At 48.9% G+C, this 18,242-nt stretch overlaps 1 protein-coding gene across 4 annotated transcripts in view; it reads right to left on the bottom strand.

Annotated features, from left to right (window-relative positions):
* Positions 1-18,242, bottom strand: part of LOC146839529 (N-acyl-aromatic-L-amino acid amidohydrolase (carboxylate-forming)-like) — a 227,892-nt gene that overhangs the window by 33,726 nt on the left and 175,924 nt on the right. For all 4 annotated transcript variants that reach the window (XM_085651584.1, XM_085651583.1, XM_085651582.1 and 1 more), the window contains exons 2-3: positions 10,636-10,888; positions 7,485-7,680 (exon numbers count right to left, since the gene is read on the bottom strand). In XM_085651584.1, coding sequence (XP_085507710.1) covers positions 7,485-7,680; positions 10,636-10,868 — 429 coding nt within the window. In that variant the 5' untranslated portion in view covers positions 10,869-10,888. The remainder of the gene's footprint in view (positions 1-7,484; positions 7,681-10,635; positions 10,889-18,242) is intronic.

Below are 18,242 nucleotides of genomic sequence, written 5' to 3'. Positions count from 1 at the left end.
AATGTCTTCATGCCTCTGTGACCACATCTGGTGCGCAGAAGCAGTCGCCAAGCCTCTCCTTCTCTCTCTGGGTTTGTGTACTTGGTGCAGCATTGGCAAATGCTGGCTGTCAGGGTGTATGGTGGTGGCTGTCAGGGTGTATGATGCTGGCTGTCAGGGTGTATGGTGCTGGCTGTCAGGGTGTATGATGCTGGCTGTCAGGGTGTATGGTGCTGGCTGTCAGGGTGTATGATGCTGGCTGTCAGGGTGTATGATGCTGGCTGTCAGGATGTATGATTCTGGCTGTCAGTGCGTATGATGGTGGTCGTTTGGAGGTACGATGGTAGGGATGTCGGCTGTGTGGTTGTTTAATAGGGTGTATAGAAGTTTACTGTTTGTTGTTTGTACAGTGATGTGGGCATAGTAGTTGTGGCAGAAATGACCATTTGATGGGTGCATGGAATTATGTTGGTGGATTTATAAATGTGGCTGTGTAAATGTCTGATGGGTAGGGTTGGGTGTGTATTGGTGGATTTGCAGGCACGTACTGGTGGGTGTGCTTTAATGTATGATGTTGGGGCAAGGCTGTATGATGGAGGAAGGGTGGCTATATGATGGTGGGTGAACATCAGTATGAAGGTGGGTGTTTTGGCAACCGATGATGGGTTCAACAGTAGGTGGATGTATAATAGTCGATGTGTTAGCGTATGATGTTGGCTGTGTGGATTTATGATGTTGACTATGTTCTGTGCAGATGTGTGATATTGCCTTTGTAGAAGTCTGATGGTGGGTGTTTTGGCACCCGAGGATGGGTTCAATAGTGGTTGGTTGTATAATAGTTGATGTGTTTGCGTATGATGTTGGCTGTGTGGATTTATGATGTTGAGTATGCTTTGTGCTGATGTGTGATATTGCCTTTGTAGAAGTCTGATGGTGGGTGTTTTGGCACCCGATGATGAGTTCAACAGCGATGGATGAATAATAGTTGATGTGTTAGCGTATGGTGTTGGGTGTGGGGATTTATGATGTTGACTATGTTCTGTGCAGATGTGTGATATTACCTTTGTAGAAGTCTGATGTGGGTGTTTTGGCACCCGATGATGGGTTCAACAGTGGGTGGATGTGTAATAGTCGATGTGTTAGCGTATGATGTTGGCTGTGTGGATTTATGATGTTGACTATGTTCTGTGCAGAAGTGTGATATTGCCTTTGTAGAAGTCTGATGGTGGGTGTTTTGGCACCCGAGGATGGGTTCAATAGTGGTTGGTTGTATAATAGTTGATGTGTTTGCGTATGATGTCTGCTGTGTGGATTTATGATGTTGAGTATGCTTTGTGCTGTGCAGATGTGTGATATTACCTTTGTAGAAGTCTGATGTGGGTGTTTTGGCACCCGATGATGGGTTCAACAGTGGGTGGATGTGTAATAGTCGATGTGTTAGCGTATGATGTTGGCTGTGTGGATTTATGATGTTGACTATGTTCTGTGCAGATGTGTGATATTGCCTTTGTAGAAGTCTGATGGTGGGTGTTTTGGCACCCGAGGATGGGTTCAATAGTGGTTGGTTGTATAATAGTTGATGTGTTAGCGTATGATGTTTGGTGTGTGGATTTATGATGTTGACTATGCTGTGCGCTGATGTGTGATATTGCAACTGTAGAAGTCTGATGGTGGGTGTATTGGACACGATGATGGGTTCAATAGTGGTTGGATGTATAATAGTTGATGTGTTTGCGTATGATGTTGGGTGTGTGGATTTATGATGTTGACTATGTTCTGTGCAGATGTGTGATATTGCCTTTGTAGAAGTCTGATGGTGGGTGTTTTGGCACCCGATGATGGGTTTAACAGTGGGTGGATGTATAATAGTCGATGTGTTAGCGTATGGTGTTGGGTGTGTGGATTTATGATGTTGACTATGTTCTGTGCAGATGTGTGATATTACCTTTGTAGAAGTCTGATGGTGGGTGTTTTGGCACCCGATGATGGGTTCAATAGTGGTTGGTTGTATAATAGTTGATGTGTTTGCGTATGATGTTGGCTGTGTGGATTTATGATGTTAAGTATGCTTTGTGCTGATGTGTGATATTGCCTTTGTAGAAGTCTGATGGTGGGTGTATTGGCATATGATGGTGGGTGTGTTGGCATATGATGGTGGGTGTGTTGGCATATGATGGGTGTATTGGCATATGATGGTGGGTGTATTAGCTTATGATGGTGGGTGTATTGGCATATGATGGTGGGTGTATTAGCATATGATGGTGGGTGTATTGGCATATGATGGTGGGTGTATTGGCATATGATGGTGGGTGTATTAGCATATTATGGTGGGTGTATTGGCATATGACGATGGGTGTATTGACATATGATCGTGGTTGTGTTGGTACAGAGCACCTTGGCTTGGTTCCACACGTCATTGCTCATGCTGCCCCGGGTTACCCTTGGCCGTGCTCTAAATGCCGTCTCTGTGCCCAGTCTCCCTGCAGCCACTGTGCATGGCCATGTCCCACTTCACCCTAGATACTGCCCTGCCACTTTTGCTTCTGCGCTCCCTCCATCAGCCCACGGCCTCCTCTGAACCTTTTTTTGTTCCACCCAGACCCCTGCAGGCCCTCGGTGTCCCACCGTTCACCCTGCAGCCAATGTGTGCCACCCTTGCGGGCCCTTTTTTGCCACCATCTCTCTGCAGCCCCACTATCTGCTCCTCTCACAGCAGCCCCTCTGATGGCCCCCCACTGGCCCTGAAGATCCTCTCTATGCCCTCCAGCACTGTCTGCAGATCCTTTGTGTGCCCTCTGCTCCCCCCGCAGCCAGTCTATGAGCCCTGCCCCCCCTCATCTCCACAGCCACCTTGGCTGTAGGGGGGCAGGTTCCCCGTTACCCATCTATGTTCATCCAACCCCAGTGCAGACCCTGTCTGCTGCCTTCTTGTTTGTGTCCCTTGCATCCAGTCTGTGTGCCTTTTCACCTCCCTAGCCGCCCTTTTCTATCCCCACACCCTCTCTTTGCCCCCTCCCAATGCAGTCGCTCTGTTTGGCCCTACCTCTCCTCTGTTTGCCTTCTACCCCCCTCAAAGGCTCTGTATAGCCCCCCTGTGTTACCCTCTGCCCCCTGCATCTCTTCTTTCTGGCCTGCCCCCTGCAGCCATGTGCTGCCGAGCCCTGCTACCCGTTCTCACCCACCTGCACCTCCTGTGGCCCTGACCCCCTGGAGCTCCAGTGTGCCCTCCCCACCACACACACACACCTGCACACAATCTGTAACATGTGCAGTGGTGCAGGAATGCACAGCCACGGGAACAACTAAAATACAATGAACATAAGCCACAGTTCTCAGCTGCGGACTGTGCTTCAGGCCTCAGTACTCGATTGGAACCATTATGACCCGTTCGCAGCGTGGCCTGATGAGCTGGGATCACCGCCTAAAATATCAAAGGAAGTAAGAAACATCGGACTGACCATGGACTCCAAGCTATCAATGAATACCCAAGTGGACAAACTAGCAAAATCAAGCTTTGTTACTATAAAACGCTGCAACAAATCTTCCCCTGTTTGGGTTTCCAAACAAGGTTCAAGCTACCATCTCCCTCGTTGTGTCCAAACTCGATTACGCCAACAGCCTCCACCACAGATCACCTTTAACGGCCATGAAAAGACTACAACGGATTCAGAACTCGGCTGCCAGACTGTTCTTGCATATCAAATCGCGAGACCACATCTCCCCTGCCTTGAAAGCCCTGCATTGGTTACCAGTTGCCAGAAGATCCACGTTCAAGCTGCTTTGTATCAACCACAAAGCAATACATGGAACAGGACCGTTCTTCATCAGGAATAAAATCACCAAACACATTCAACAAAGGAACCTCCGCTCTAAAGGGGCACCTCGCCTCAAAATCACAAGATACAAGAAAAAAACAATGGGTGGCACATCCTTGTCTGTTCAAGCAGCCAAACTATGGAACTCTTTACCGCCAACATAAGATCCACCGACAACCACCTTATCTTCAGAAAACTACTTAAGAATTGGCTCTTCCCCACATAAGCACCATACGCAAACAGAACTACACAGCATATCCCTCTGTATATAAGCTTTTATTTGTACTATAGATATGTACATATATATGTGTGTTGCTTTGCATAAATGTGTAGAATCATTGTTTTAAAAAATATCTTTCTGCATAACAAATGCACATATTTCTGATAGTTACACTATTCGATGTTTTTAACATATATATAAGTGACTGCATAGATAAGTAAATCTTTTATCATGACTGTGTATCTACAATTGCTTTTCTATTGAATTACAATGGTTTTTTTTACGTAGAACAACCTTTGCAATCCGAAGTTTATCTAATGCATCTTTAATCTACATATACTACCTTCTTTTATGCATCTATATTCCTTCCATGTACTTATGGATCTATACATTTATTACTTTTTTTCTAATTCAGCATATCCAATGGCCTGCCCTATTTCTTACCCTATACCCCTCTCAATATATCCTCTATCTCAACTCTCTAACTCATCTCAATCCCCTCTCTACTACTCTTACCAATGCACTATATCCTCTACTTCCGCCACCTCATTCATTCCAAACCCCATACCACTACTATGATCCCCAAAATAACCCTTTGTAGACTTTTCCCTACTCTGCCCCTCCTTGCATCATCTCATACCTCTTTTGCTATTCCGATCTCCCAAAACAAGTCTTTCTAAACCCTTGCCTCTGACTCTTCCCCCTCCACCTCCCTTTTACTCATCCCAGGCCTCCTACTTCTATGAGCTCCAAAACAAGCAGAAAAAACTAAAATAGTTCTAAATCCTTCCCTCTTCTATCCCTTCACTTTCCTTTTCAATCCCAATAACAGACTAACATGTCCACCACTCAAATTAATTTCTTATTTCACTATACTAATTCACCGCTAATCCTTTATGGGTTCCGGAGTACCGTGCTACTCTTCAAAAAAGCGCTTCAACACCTCATCAGGGGTAGCAAACGCTATACAAAATACAGACCTTTTTCCCTCGTCTATTCCTCCACTATCCAAATAACTGACTAACATTCACCACTCACATTACTTTCATATTTCACTATACTAATTCACCACTAATCCTTTATGGGTTCTGGAGTGGTGTGCTACTCAACGAAAAAGCGCTTTGACGCCTTGTCAGGGGTAGTAAGCGCTATATAAATACAATTGCAATACAATACAATACTATACACTCTGGTCACAGTCTGCTGCTGGCACTGTTTGCACCTTTCACCTCCACCAATCACAGCCGACAGCCCTCACCACCACCGATCACAGCCGGCAGCCCCCAGCTACAGGCTGTCCTTGGGTGTGTGTGCTGCATACAGCCAGAGTGCGCGCTGTCAATCAAATCCAAGCCCACTTGCGCCATGTCTGTGCACGGATATTGTATGCTCGTGCACATCCTGCAGCTGTGCACCATTCTCATGCACTAAACGTAAAGCGTAGAATCCTGTGCTTAATACACCGAGCCCTCATGTGCAACAACCACGGCTGTCCGCATGTCGCACACACTGCACAACTGGCATCCCTTGGCTGTGTGTCACTCAGTCACACTGCACACTTGACACATCTGACATGGCTTCCAGGACCAGGCAAAGAGTGGCATACTCACTCACTGACTCACAAGGATCGCCCCTGCGCCTGCCATGCAGAGGCGCCAGCCTCCAAGGGAAAGAGTGTATTAATCTGGGTAGCATGAAAGGCTGAGTCAGCTGTTAGCATTTCAACATCCGACCTGCAGGCAAATGCAGATCTCGCCAAAGATACGTTTCTCTGTGACGGTCTCCAGTGAACCTCGCCTTCTGAGGGCTCTAGGGCCTGGCACATCTTTGGGCTCGTGGCATGGCGAGTACCTGCAGCACACAGGGTTCATCACTGGAAAGAGCTGATCACGTGCCCGGTGTCCTGAGGGACAGATGTTCTTCAAAGCAAAATCAGGCAATGCCCCTAGAGGGTCATTGGAGATGACAACACCCGCCAGGGTGGTGCAAGCCCCTACACCAGGGCCCAATGTCTTTAAACGGGGGACCCTCAAGCGATCTTGGGGAGCGCCAGGCTCTGGCCAAAAGAAGCATTATGCTGGTAGACAGGACTTTAAGTGGGATGAAAAAACTGTGTGTGGGGGGGTCTCTCAAAAAAGGTGTGGCTGATACAATTAGGGCGTGGCTTAAAACACATACGCTAAAAATCTGTGCTTACTATAGTGCGCCACCCGACTGGTTATATGCTGCTTCTGTCATTGCATCCAGACATATAATACAAGTAACATTACGCCTACAACAAGTCAGCACCATTGGGTTTGCCAATGATTGTTAGTCGCATAAGATAAATCCGAAACAACTATGGCTTCATTATACAGGATAAGTCTCGTTTAAGTTACCTCTGCTGCAGAACAACCCTTCACTGCCTTTGATGTTTTTTATCCTGAGGGCGACAAACGACACGATCTCCATTTTTAGCACCTGTGTTTTTTACAACTGCCGGGGCTGAGCACCAGCAGGACCTGGCCCACTTAAAGCCCTGCTGATAGCAGTGCTTTGTTTAAAGCAGAAACAATGAGCGACAGTAAGCCGCTGCGTCTCGAGCCATCACTAACATCTTTTGTCATTTATATCCGAGGGGAGAGTATGTGCCAAAAGGGAAGGGACTCCAAATATCCTTCAACACCCCCCATTTTTATTAACCCCTTCAGCGCGGCGCGGATTTCCGTGCCACGCTGAAGGTTCCGTGCGCGGGCGGGGCCATGACGGAACGGTTCCGTCATGCGCACAGCGAAACCGACGTGCATGACGGAACCGTTCCGTCATGCGCGTCGAAGGGGTTAATCACACTGTGGGTACTTTCACGCCTTAGTGAGGCCTGCCTGACCAGAGTAGTACGCTTAGCAATTGTGTGTTTGATTGCATTTTTAAAACAGTAACAGAACTTAACGGCAATGTTTAGATAAGTCTGGACATATTTAAACATTGTCAATTTAATAGAATAACTGTGAAAGATTCTGAGGAGGACCCCGATTATTATTTATTTTTCTCACTTGGGGGTGAGGGGGTCATTCAAAAGTTTGAAGACCACTGCTCTACACTCAGAGTTTATCTTTCTTGGTTACAGAAGTCCCTAACAAAGGAATGCAGCTTAGATAGTCTGCCCGAAGAGGTGACAGCATGCAAACTCTGGCGCAAAGCTACCTTTTCCACAATACAAGTGGAGCAAAGAGCTTTCTAATAAATGTAAAACGTGATTAGTGGATATTGTCCGGACGCACTCTGGAATGAGGTTCTTGGCTGCCATCACGTTTGCCAGAACAAACCCACCTTGGAGATACTAACTCCAGGAAACCGTAAGGAGATGAGATGTTTTGTCCTCCACAATTTCCTCCAAAGATTATGTGCAGAGTGGAAAAGAGGAGCCACCATGGTGGATTAATACCCTTGGAAACCCTTCCAGTGCAGGGTGACCAGGGGCCCAACCTTACCTGTATGTAGTGTGCCAGGTGCATGGCGAAGGTGTTCTGGGGGATGTCCACGATGATGCAGGCCCCCATGTTGGAGGTGGTGTTGTGCATGTCAATCATGAAGTCATGAGCCTCCGGAGAGCCCTTCGGACCGTAGAGTTTGTTAATTTCCTTCGCTCGTTTGACCTCGTAGGGCTCATCTTCGGAGTCCGGGCCACTGCAAGGGGTAAAGGGAAGATCAGGAGATAGAACGGGGAATGGCTGGACAAATCCTTAACTATGGAGACTCAGGTAACTAAGTTAGCGGAAACCAGTCACGGCACCCTTAGGAGGCTTTGAAAAATCCTATACCTCCTTCCCCCATCTTCCAAAAGAACAGTGACCCAGGCCCTCATTCTACCCCGCTTGGACCACGGGACTTCATTGTACCTGGGAGAACCTACCTGGCACATCTCTGCTCTTCAAGCATTGATCTCCCTCCATTGACTACCGGTAATCCATAGAATCTCATTTAAAGCCGTCTGCATGGCTCATAGGGCACGCCTAGACAAAGGCCCAGTGATTAAGCGTTTCTTGATCACTCCCTATACGCCGAAAAGAACTTTGTGTTCCACGGTCAGTCCTTCAGATGCAACGTTGCCAAACTTTGGATCTCCCTACCCCTTACTCTGCAGACAGCCAACAAGGAACTCGCCTTTTGGAAACTTCTTAAGACCTGGCTATTTGACAGCTGCCCCCTCTAGATGTCTCTGGCTAGCCTCTGTCGCTCTGATAGCACTGGTATGCCCAAGGGTAGGTATGCGCTCTACTAAAGCTACATAGATAAACAGATAGGGTCCTCAGGAGTACGTCTGGGGTGAGAAACCCTTTCTGAGATGCAGACGGTGCGTGAATTTGAGATCTCAGGATTAAAAGACACACAGAGCTGTGTTACAATCGGAAAGTTAAGTACCTATCGGGCTGGTACCTATTGGTGGAAGGTTGTGTGCAGGTCTGTGAGTGTTTCTGAGATGGTGGCCTTTCTGGAGAATGTGTAAGTACCTATTGGGCTGGTGCCTATTGGTGGAAGGTTGTGTGCAGGTCTGTGAGTATTTCAGAGATGGTGGCCTTTAAGGAGAATGTGTAAGTACCTATTGGGCTGGTGCCTATTGGTGGAAGGTTGTGTGCAGGTCTGTGAGTATTCCTGAGATGGTGGCCTTTCTGGAGATCGTGTAAGTACCTATTGGGCTGGTGCCTATTGGTGGAAGGTTGTGTGCAGGTCTGTGAGTATTTCTTAGATGGTGGCCTTTCTGGAGATTGTGTAAGTACCTATTGGGCTGGTGCCTATTGGTGTAAGGTTGTGTGCAGGTCTGTGAGTATTTCAGAGATGGTGGCCTTTATGGAGAATGTGTAAGTACCTATTGGGCTGGTGCCTATTGGTGGAAGGTTGTGTGCAGGTCTGTGAGTATTCCTGAGATGGTGGCCTTTCTGGAGATTGGGTAAGTACCTATTGGGCTGGTACCTATTGGTGGAAGGTTGTGTGCAGGTCTGTGAGTATTTCTGAGATGGTGGCCTTTCTGGAGATTGTGTAAGTACCTATTGGGCTGGTGCCTATTGGTGGAAGGTTGTGTGCAGGTCTGTGAGTATTCCTGAGATGGTGGCCTTTCTGGAGATTGGGTAAGTACCTATTGGGCTGGTACCTATTGGTGGAAGGTTGTGTGCAGGTCTGTGAGTATTTCAGAGATGGTGGCCTTTCTGGAGATTGTGTAAGTACCTATTGGGCTGGTGCCTATTGGTGGAAGGTTGTGTGCAGGTCTGTGAGTATTCCTGAGATGGTGGCCTTTCTGGAGATTGGGTAAGTACCTATTGGGCTGGTACCTATTGGTGGAAGGTTGTGTGCAGGTCTGTGAGTATTTCCGAGATGGTGGCCTTTCTGGAGATTGTGTAAGTACCTATTGGGCTGGTGCCTATTGGTGGAAGGTTGTGTGCAGGTCTGTGAGTATTTCTGAGATGGTGGCCTTTCTGGAGATTGTGTAAGTACCTATTGGGCTGGTGCCTATTGGTGGAAGGTTGTGTGCAGGTCTGTGAGTATTCCTGAGATGGTGGCCTTTCTGGAGATTGGGTAAGTACCTATTGGGCTGGTACCTATTGGTGGAAGGTTGTGTGCAGGTCTGTGAGTATTTCAGAGATGGTGGCCTTTCTGGAGATTGTGTAAGTACCTATTGGGCTGGTGCCTATTGGTGGAAGGTTGTGTGCAGGTCTGTGAGTATTTCTGAGATGGTGGCCTTTCTGGAGATTGTGTAAGTACCTATTGGGCTGGTACCTATTGGTGGAAGGTTGTGTGCAGGTCTGTGAGTATTTCTGAGATGGTGGCCTTTCTGGAGAATGTGTAAGTACCTATTGGGCTGGTGTCTATTGGTTTGAGGTTGTGTGCAGGTCTGTGAGTATTCCTGAGATGGTGGCCTTACTGATTGTGTGCATCTTTGTGCATACTTGTGTTTGAGTGAAGTGGTTCATCTAGGGTTGGGCCCCATTGATGGAGCTGTGGGTCTGTTGTGTGTCTAAGATGATGGTTTTAGCAGGACTGAACCATGTTGCTGCAGGTGTGTCTGCACGTGCTTGATGGTGGCCACTTCCCTTGCTCTCTTTTTTTCAATTGTTGATTAAGACATATAGTCATGAGGTAGTGCAACAATACAAACCAAGTCATAAGTACAAAAGAATAAAAAAACATTCAGAATGGCTAATGGCAGTACACTTGTTACACTGAGCGGGTACCAATACATCCAACGAGTTACGAAACATAATGCGAGCAACTTAAGAGCCGCAGGAAATACAAGAGGGCTAAGGAAAGGGGTGGGGATGGAGCAGGAGCCAAGGGGGAGGGACCAGCCTTAAGTGAGTCGGGATCAAGGGACGCGTCGGGTAATCTCCGATCACGGACATTGCGCAGGAAGGGCGGCCACACCCATTGGCCCCCTTGACGTGTGTGGTGTGTGGTTGTGTGAGAGAGATTTGTGTCCTCCTGGAATGGGTCTTGTCAATGATGCTGTGTGTGGGCAGGTCCATGTGGTTCTGCATGCCTTTGGTGGACCAGAGTGTGCGTTCACTTGAGGGAGGCCGCCCTAGGAATGAAGCTCCAGAGGAAGGAAGGGACACCAGTAGGGACAGAGAGAGATGGGGAGATACTCACCCTAACACCTGCATCTTGAAGCTGCGGTTCAGGTCCTGATCTATATACCGTACGCACTTCTCCGTGGCACGTGGGTTGGCGATGAAGGCTGAGGCACTGAAGGTGGACCGCTGCAGCTCGGAAGGGTCTTTAATCCAGTGCTTGGCAAGGAAGACCCCCGACATTTCATTGCCGTGGATGGCCCCGCTCACGACAACACGAGTCAGTGGCTTCAAGGGTGCTTGGGCTGTCATCCTAACAGCAGGATATGCCCCTGCAAAGAGAAAGTGGCCACCAAGACCACTGGTTAATCGTCATGGATTGACTCCTGAGCTCCTCGACCAACAGTGAACAGAAGGCGCCTGTTATAACTAGGGCTCCCGGTTTTATGGTATTTTGTTTTTTAAATTTCCATCTGTATTTATCCGTATTTATTTCCTGCCCATCTTATTGGTATTTATCCGTATTTATTTTGTGTTTTACAAATATATGGAGTCATAAAATGGTTTATTTCCGCATTCATTTAACTGATAAACATTCACTCATACTTTGCTGCCTGTCGCGTTTTAGCACGATAAGCAGCCATATGTAGCAAAAGACTACACCTTCAGGTAAATATGAGCATTATAACACACATAAATGTAAACCATATATCTGCAATTAAAGAAATCTCGATCTATTTTTAACTTTCCATGCTGCCTCGCTGCTCAGCTGTTGTCCTAGAAATCACGAAAAAGAGCATGGAGAGTCCCCCACAACAAGCACACTGTTCTGCATTTTTACACTTTTCAACATAAATTCAGACAGGAAACACTTTGTTTTCTGTCTGTAAAAATCCATAAAAACAGAAAACACAGAGCCTTAGTTATAACCTGCTGTTATTTGTAACGCATCCTCTTCATAGATTCTCTGTTCCCTGCTCCTCTTCATAGATTCTCTGTTCCCTGCTGCTCTCCATAGATCCTCTGTTCCCTGCTGCTCTTCATAGATTATATGTTCCCTGCTGCTCTCCATAGATTCTCTGTTCCCTGCTGCTCTCCATAGATTATCTGTTCCCTGCTCCTCTTCATTGATCCTCTGTTCCCTGCTCCTCTCCATAGATTCTGTTACCTGCTGCTCTCCATAGATTCTGTGTTCCCTGCTGCTCTCCATAGATTCTCTGTTCCCTGCTCCTCTTCATTGATCCTCTGTTCCCTGCTCCTCTCCATAGATTCTGTTACCTGCTGCTCTCCATAGATTCTGTGTTCCCTGCTGCTCTCCATAGATTCTCTGTTCCCTGCTCCTCTTCATAGATTCTCTGTTCCCTGCTCCTCTTCATAGATACTCTGTTCCCTACTCCTCTTCATAGATTCTCTGTTGCCGGCAGCTCTCCATAGATTCTCTGTCTCCTGCTCCTCTTCATAGATTCTCTGTTGCCTGCTGCTCTCCATAGATTCTCTGTTCCCTGCTGCTCTCCATAGATTCACTGTTCCCTGCTCCTCTCCATAGATTCACTGTTCCCTGCTCCTCTCCATAGATTCTCTGTTCCCATTTTCTCTTCACAGATTCTCTGTTCCCTGGTGCTCTCCATAGATTCTCTGTTCCCTGGTGCTCTCCATAGATTCTCTGTTCCCTGCTCCTCTCCATAGATTCTCTGTTCCCTGCTCCTCTCCATAGATTATCTGTTCCCATCTTCTCTTCATAGATTCTCTCTTCCCTGGTGCTCTCCATAGATTCTCCGTTCCCTGCTCCTCTCCATAGATTCTCTCTTCCCTGCTGCTCTCCATAGATTCTCTGTTCCCTGCTCCTCTCCATAGATTCTCTGTTCCCTGCCGCTCTCCATAGAATCTCTGTTCCCTGCCGCTCTCCATAGATTCTCTGTTCCCTGCTCCTCTTCATAGATTCTCTGTTGCCTGCTGCTCTCCATAGATTCTGTGTTCCCTGCTCCTCTTCATAGATTCTCTGTTCCCTGGTGCTCTCCATAGATACTCTGTTCCCTGCTCCTCTCCATAGATTCTCTGTTCCCATCTTCTCTTCATAGATTCTCTGTTCCCTGCTGCTCTCCATAGATTCTCTGTTCCCTACTCCTCTTCATAGATTCTCTGTTCCCTGCTGCTCTCCATAGATTCTCTGTTCCCTACTCCTCTTCATAGATTCTCTGTTCCCTGCTGCTCTCCATAGATTCTCTGTTCCCTGCTCCTCTCCGTAGATTCTCTGTTCCCTACTCCTCTTCATAGATTCTCTGTTCCCTGCTGCTCTCCATAGATTCTCTGTTCCCTGCCGCTCTCCATAGAATCTCTCTTCCCTGCCGCTCTCCATAGATTCTCTGTTCCCTGCTCCTCTTCATAGATTCTCTGGTGCCTGCTGCTCTCCATAGATTCTGTGTTCCCTGCTCCTCTTCATAGATTCTCTGGTGCCTGCTGCTCTCCATAGATTCTCTGTTCCCTGCTGCTCTCCATAGATTCTGTGTTCCCTGCTCCTCTTCATAGATTCTCTGTTCCCTGCTCCTCTTCATGGATACTCTGTTCCCTGCTGCTCTCCATAGATTCTTTGTTCCCTGCTCCTCTTCATAGATTCTCTGTTCCCTGCTCCTCTTCATAGATACTCTGTTCCCTGCTGCTCTCCATAGATTCTCTGTTCCCTACTCCTCTTCATAGATTCTCTGTTCCCTGCTGCTCTCCATAGATTCTCTGTTCCCTGCTCCTCTCCGTAGATTCTCTGTTCCCTGCTGCTCTCCATAGATTCTCTGTTCCCTGCTCCTCTCCATAGATTCTCAGTTCCCTGCTGCTCAGCCAGTGTGTGATGTCATGGTTTGTTGATGAGTGCCTCACCTTAAACATTCTTATGTGTTCCCTGTAACTGTCAAGAAGGGATACAAAGTCTGACAGCGGTGACAGTGGGGGTGGCACAGGGGGTACATCTCGATGGTTAGTTTGGGCCTCTCAGAAGACCAAATCCTCCGTCAAGATCAAAGAAAAGACCTCAGATGTTGACACCACCAGACTCGACTAACAAACTGCCCAGAGGGTCTTTCAACCCTGGATGAGATGAAGCTTTGGCAGGGCCGACATCTGATGGAAATGTTATATCACAGAAGCCATGAGAGCATGAGGTAGGAGTAAACACGCTACAGTACATGTGTGCTGCCGCAGACCAAGCACCTAAGCGGCACGCCTATGTTCTTGCAGGAAGCTCACCTATCGAGGATGAGGTCTCTCTGATGAGCTGAAGCATGACCCAGACGAGGCACAGGTCTGCAATCCTGTGTGCTGGTATCTATAGAGCAGAGAAGTTTTAAAACATGGGCAAAGTAGGTCATGGCCAGGGCTCCCACCTTCCAAGGGGTCCCTGGGAAAGAGAATTTCTCTCGTCCCCCATCCGTCTATTCCTCCATCGAAACCTTTGAAGTATTATTCAGTGTTGCTTGGCATCATGGGGCTTGGATTAGCAGAACATTGGCTATTATACAACAGAGGCCCCTAAAGTATGTTAATCCCGGGGCCCAGTGGCATAACACAGGCCCCTGCAGCACCCGCAATGCAGGATCCACCAAGTTACAGGGGCCTCATCAGCACAGTACTCTGCCTGGAGAGCTCCTTAATGGGTCCGAAGGGGGCCCCCCCCCTCAAGTTTTATTACACCTGTGCTGGGGCCCTCAAAGCAGTATTTATAGAGAATGATTCCAGCTGGAGAGTTGGTTCTACTAAAATATTGGGGCGTTATATCCCTCTGCGCTTCTGTCGTGGATATCGACTACCACCAGGGCCAGACTGGCCGTAGCAGGCACTGGGTGTTTCCCCAGTGGGACACCAGGTTAGGGGCATGTTTTGGGCCCCTGGGGAGCCGTTTTTGTTACGGGGATCGGAAATATCGGCCCCTGTAACAAAATCAGCCGAAACCGGCAAAGAGCTCGGCTGCACCCCCCACACCACAGGTGGAGGGGGCGGGGGGGGGGCGGCTGAACAGTTTGCCAGGGCCAGTTTCCGTTCCCAGTCCAGCCCTGACTACCACTATATCTTCAAGGTACGTAGATGCGGGGCTAGGAGAGTAAATCAACGCTCCTCGGGGTGCATGTCTTGATGAAGACATCATGAAGGCGCTATGAGGGGCATATTATCAAGCAGGGTGTTAAAATTATCGCCGCTTTAGCACCGCAGAGAATTCCCATAGAAGCCCAGATTCACACCAGAACATGGGCTTCTATGGGAATTCTCTGCGGCAAATTATCAAGCCCATTATCGCCGCCTTAGCGGCAGTTTCCTGCCGCTAAAGCGGCGATAATTTTAACGCAGTTCCTTGATAATATGCCCCTCAGTGCGGCCGATGTTCTCGCTCTCGATAGGTGAGGTACGACTTTGGGAGGAGGTGATATCAGGAGCTTGACAGCAAAGCGCGAGTCAGTCTCACCTGAGTGGGCCCTGGAGAGGAAAAAGGGCCCGAGTTGAGGTATCCAGTGGTTTGGAATAGTTTACCACCACGGAGCCCAAAGCCATGTTAATACAGTGACGTCACTCATACGTTTGTATATAGTTCTGTATGACACCTAGGTAACAGGACGAAGATCACGTACAGGTTGGCAGATTCACAAGGGAGTTTGGCTTACACGCCCACATATAGTCGTTGATGGGAAAACTATAAGAATTCTCAACCCTGGTTTTCGCTGTGCCCCCGGGGGCTTCGTGGGGTATTCCGGGGCTTTGAGGCCTCGTGAGTTTGTCGACGCACAAACGCGTAGTTCTTTGTGGCTGTTCACAATCTCTACTCCGATCTGGATTGAGAGGGTACTCCAACAAGCACAGGAGTAATCCTTTTCGAGGGTGGGAAGTGAATTTGCACCCCCTACATTGGTGGGAGTGCAAAGGAAGGAGATTCTTCAGAGAGAAAAATATGTTCACTGTGAAGAAGAAGAAAAGACGGCGATTGTCCTCATGCGATGGCAGGTTCCTGTGCACCAGGTAAGAATGTGCGTGTGAGAGCGATTGTGAATTGTTGGAGGGTCTCGAAAGCCTCTGACTGCCACAGTTTTCCTGTGGATTCTAGGAGCGATCAGAGTGCACGCGTGCAAGGTCGTAATCCACCAAGTGTGGATCTGTTCACCTCTCTGAGAACCGGATCCACTGAGTTTTCCACTATTTGCACGTGCGTAAAACATCTGAATTGTTCAGTTTGTGCATTAAAAGTGATTCATGTGTCGGGAAGCAGACAGTACTAGTCAAGTATTTGTATCACTCACAGTTCCTCCGAAGCCCCGGGAGCTGAGCGTACAATCACTGTGATGGACTCACTTAAGGCCTGTGGGCAGCAGGAGTGAGCGCACAATCACTGATACAGACTCACTGAAGGCCTGAGGGCAGCAGGAGTGAGCGCACAATCACTGATACAGACTCACTGAAGGCCTGAGGGCAGCAGGAGTGAGCTCACTATCACTGAGACAGACTCACTTAAGGCATGAGGGCAGCAGGAGTGAGCTCACTATCACTGTGACAGACTCGCTTAAGGACTGAGGGCAGCAGGAGTGAGCGCACAATCACTGTGACGGACTCACTTAAGGCCTCAGGGCAGCAGGAGTGAGCGCACAATCACTGTGACAGACTCACTTAAGGCCTGAGGGCAGCAGGAGTGAGCGCACGATCACTGTGACAGACTCACTGAAGGCCTGAGGGCAGCAGGAGTGAGCTCACTATCACTGAGACAGACTCACTTAAGGCCTGAGGGCAGCAGGAGTGAGCGCACGATCACTGTGACAGACTCACTTAAGGCCTGAGGGCAGCAGGAGTGAGCTCACTATCACTGTGACAGACTCGCTTAAGGTCTGAGGGCAGCAGGAGTGAGCTCACTATCACAGTGATGGACTCACTTTAGGCCTGAGGGCAGCAGGAGTGAGCGCACAATCACTGTGACAGACTCACTTAAGGCCTGAGGGCAGCAGGAGTGAGCGCACTATCACTGTGACAGACTCACTTAAGGCCTGAGGGCAGCAGGAGTGAGCTCACTATCACTGTGACAGACTCACTTAAGGCCTGAGGGCAGCAGGAGTGAGCACACAATCACAGTGACGGACTCACTTTAGGCCTGAGGGCAGCAGGAGTGAGCACACAATCACAGTGACGGACTCACTTAAGGCATGAGGGCAGCAGGAGTGAGCGCACAATCACAGTGACGGACTCACTTTAGGCCTGAGGGCAGCAGGAGTGAGCGCACAATCACTGTGACGGACTCACTTAAGGCCTGAGGGCAGCAGGAGTGAGCACACAATCACTGTGACAGACTCACTTAAGGCCTGAGGGCAGCAGGAGTGAGCACACAATCACAGTGACGGACTCACTTAAGGCCTGAAAGCAGCAGGAGTGAGCACACTATCACTGTGACGGACTCACTTAAGGCCTGAGGGCAGCAGGAGTGAGCACACAATCACTGTGACAGACTCACTTAAGGCCTGAGGGCAGCAGGAGTGAGCACACAATCACAGTGACGGACTCACTTAAGGCCTGAAAGCAGCAGGAGTGAGCACACTATCACTGTGACGGACTCACTTAAGGCCTGAGGGCAGCAGGAGTGAGCTCACTATCACTGTGACAGACTCACTTAAGGCCTGAGGGCAGCAGGAGTGAGCTCACTATCACTGTGACTGACTCACGTATGGCCTGAGGGCAGCAGGAGTGAGCTCACTATCACTGTGACAGAATCACTTAAGGCCTGAGGGCAGCAGGAGTGAGCTCACTATCACTGTGACAGCTTCACTTAAGGCCTGAGGGCAGCAGGAGTGAGCGCACAATCACTGTGACGGACTCACCTAAGGCCTGAGGGCAGCAGGAGTGAGCTCACTATCACTGTGATGGACTCACTTAAGGCCTGAGGGCAGCAGGAGTGAGCACACAATCCCTGTGACAGACTCACTTAAGGCCTGAGGGCAGCAGGAGTGAGCGCACAATCACTGTGACAGACTCACTTAAGGCCTGAGGGATGCAGGAGTGAGCGCACAATCACTGTGACGCACTCACCTAAGGCCTGAGGGCAGCAGGAGTGAGCTCACTATCACTGTGACAGACTCACTTAAGGCCTGAGGGATGCAGGGGTGAGCGCACAATCACTGTGACGCACTCACCTAAGGCCTGAGGGCAGCAGGAGTGAGCGCACTATCACTGTGATGGACTCACCTAAGGCCTGAGGGCAGCAGGAGTGAGCGCACTATCAATGTGACAGACTCGCTTAAGGCCTGAGGGCAGCAGGAGTGAGCTCACTATCACTGAGACTGACTCACTTAAGGCCAGAGGGCAGCAGGAGTGAGCTCACTATCACTGTGACGGACTCGCTGAAGGCCTGAGGGCAGCAGGAGTGAGCGCACTATCACTGTGACTGACTCACTTAAGGCCTGAGGGCAGCAGGAGTGAGCTCACTATCACTGTGACGGATTCAGTGAAGGCATGAGGGCAGCAGGAGTGAGCTCACTATCACTGTGACAGACTCACTTAAGGCCTGAGGGCAGCAGGAGTGAGCTCACTATCACTGTGACAGACTCACTTAAGGCCTGAGGGCAGCAGGACTGAGCGCACAATCACTGTGACGGACTCACCTAAGGCCTGAGGGCAGCAGGAGTGAGCTCACTATCACTGTGACCAACTCACTTAAGGCCTGAGGGCAGCAGGAGT

This window comes from Triturus cristatus, chromosome 4_1 (assembly GCF_964204655.1).
Source record: "Triturus cristatus chromosome 4_1, aTriCri1.1, whole genome shotgun sequence".
Taxonomy (NCBI): domain Eukaryota; kingdom Metazoa; phylum Chordata; class Amphibia; order Caudata; family Salamandridae; genus Triturus; species Triturus cristatus.
The sequence above is the reverse complement of the archived record's forward strand: the minus strand, read 5'-3'. Positions and strand labels throughout refer to the sequence as shown.